General features: G+C 38.1%; 1 protein-coding gene across 1 annotated transcript; it reads left to right on the top strand.

The window, feature by feature from the left end:
- Nucleotides 1–1,239: 1,239 nt before the first annotated feature.
- LOC118750200 (growth arrest and DNA damage-inducible proteins-interacting protein 1) lies at nucleotides 1,240–2,224 on the top strand. The gene has a single exon (XM_036484924.1). It carries the CDS (start codon nucleotides 1,259–1,261, stop codon nucleotides 2,033–2,035), a length of 777 nt encoding a protein of 258 aa, XP_036340817.1. The 5' UTR covers nucleotides 1,240–1,258; the 3' UTR covers nucleotides 2,036–2,224.
- The last annotated feature ends 36 nt before the right edge of the window (nucleotides 2,225–2,260 follow it).

Raw genomic sequence — 2,260 nt, 5'->3', positions numbered from 1 at the left:
AAAAAAAAGAAGTATACCATTATACTCATATTTTGTTTTCTAATTTGAGATTTGGAGCCAAACTGCATTTATGCCCAATTAAAATGTAAACAAAAAACAGCTGTTTCACTATGGAGGAACTTTCGCCTGGCTGCTTCCGCAACGTCTTCATCTTCGTCTTCGTTTGCACTGTGATACTTTCACATGTTTACTACTGCACTGTTTTACGTCTTCGGCTTCGGCTTCGTCTTCATCTTTATCTTTGGCTTCGCTTCCACTCTGCCTGCAACCTTAGTCCCCTTTCAGACACGTCAAGTCTTGAAAGCAGTTTTTCGCATTCTATTTTGTTATTTCTATTTGCTTCCACCCGCGTGAACTTTAATTGAATTCAAGTCCTTGGTTCTTTAAATGGGAAGCAACGAAAAGATCAAAAGAGACAAGAAAACTTGAAGCGAGTTGACGGTACGGAGGTATCTGTACTCTCCCCTCTCTTCTCACCGCCTTCGCCACGAACGAGCAGACTTGAAAGCAAGACTTGACGTGTCTGAAAGGGGACTAGAAAAGATACTCAAGAGAAGAGTTTGGAAGCTTAGATTGTGTGTATACACGGAAACTTTTTTCGACGCGATTTTTCACATTTCTTTTGGTCAAAAACTAAAAAATAACCTAAATGAAATAACGAAATAATACGTTAAAACTTGGCAAAAAGTGGTTCGGCTATAATTTTTTGACCACAGTATGTATTTTTTAATATCTTTAATTGGACATGCACATTGTACATAAAGGAAGTACACAACAAAATTAAAAAATATTTGCCTTTTTTCAAAGCTGATTTTGCCTTTTTTTAAGTTTTTAGTGCCTTAAAATCCGACATTTCTACATTTCAGGGGGGGAGGTCCGAACACCTATTACCCCCTAGCCCCCCTAAATACGGCTTTGCTTTTGGTGTTGCTCGTTTCATTTACACACGGCGATTTTTGTGTATGCAATAGTTGTTGTCAGCTGTGAACCGCTAACTCAATTTACGCAGACGAACAAGAGCACAAAGCGTGTTGCCCGAGCACGAGCCACTCGGCGCCCCCTCCTTTCCTCGACCCGCTCTGTCCAACTAATCTCGAATTGGGGCAACAAAAATCGCCGTGTGTAAATGAGCACTTAGAAAATAATTTTAGTAATGCATTGATATATCGATGTATATCGGAAGGTCCGCAAAATCGATTTGCAAACATCAATGTTTCCGATGCATCGATGTTTGTCTTGCGTTCCTAATTCCTTTTGAATGATTTGTTTGCATAAGGCCTCAAGGAAATCTGTCAACCTAATAAATTCACAAAAAAGAAGGCAAGTTATGTTTACGTTTAGAAAAAAAATTGCCTGGGATGCCGCCAGTGCTATTAATCATATAAATATGATTCAGCGCCATGCCTTTGACACGCACAGTGCCATGAAGCAAAGGAAATGTGAGTCAAGAGATCCGTCGGATATTAACCGAAATAAGTCTAGGCTTCTGTGTCACAATAGGAAAGTTTTGCTGAATGTAAATCCGTATAGTGAACCGTGTTCGTGGATACACTTAACAGAAAAATACCAAAGAAAATTGTTTGGACGTTATGGCTTAGTATCTGCCAGTGGTCCATATATATGCTTCAACATCCGAGGAAAATTGAACTTTATCGACGACTTTATAGAGGAGGAAAAATATTCGCTGCAACAATTATTAAGATCTAGTCAATCAAACCTGGGATCAATCGAAACAACTAATAATCGTGAGCAACAGATTGCAAACAAACTGTTAAAACTGGAGCAGTGGAAGGTAGAAATGCACAATAAGATAGCGAAAAAAGAAGCGGATGCTTTAGCTGCGAAAGAGCACAAAAAAAGGTTGATTGAAGAAGTGCGCAGACATTTTGGCTTTAAAGTGGACCCTCGTGAGGAGCGATTTAAAGAAATGCTGGAACAAAGAGAGCGGGAAGAAAGAAAGAAACAAAAGGAAGCTAAACGCAAATCCAAAGAGGAAAAAATTGTAGAAAAATTGTCTTTGAATTCTCATAGGTGAAAACATGTTAAAATCATGATTTAATACAAGGCGTATCAAAGAGGTAGTAGCTTGATAACATTTAAAGGTAAAACCGCTCACTCAATTCGTCCGCCATTGGGTTTTTCTGACATTTGCTAGCATTTTTGACAGCCTCTAGAAATGATTTAAATGCCATATAAATTCAAATAAACAAACTAAAATTTATGATTTGAAAATGTATTTATTAAAATGTGGGAAAAACGG

The sequence above is a fragment of the Rhagoletis pomonella genome, unplaced genomic scaffold, assembly GCF_013731165.1.
Source record: "Rhagoletis pomonella isolate Grant_MI unplaced genomic scaffold, Rhpom_1.0 Rhpom_scaffold_00168, whole genome shotgun sequence".
Lineage (NCBI taxonomy): Eukaryota > Metazoa > Arthropoda > Insecta > Diptera > Tephritidae > Rhagoletis > Rhagoletis pomonella.
Note: the sequence above shows the minus strand (reverse complement) of the source record. Positions and strands in the feature narration are given on the sequence as shown.

Bases quoted from the DNA above. Each gene is read 5' to 3' on its own strand.
- LOC118750200 (XM_036484924.1), top strand. From the start codon at position 1,259: ATGATTTGTTTGCATAAGGCCTCAAGGAAATCTGTCAACCTAATAAAT.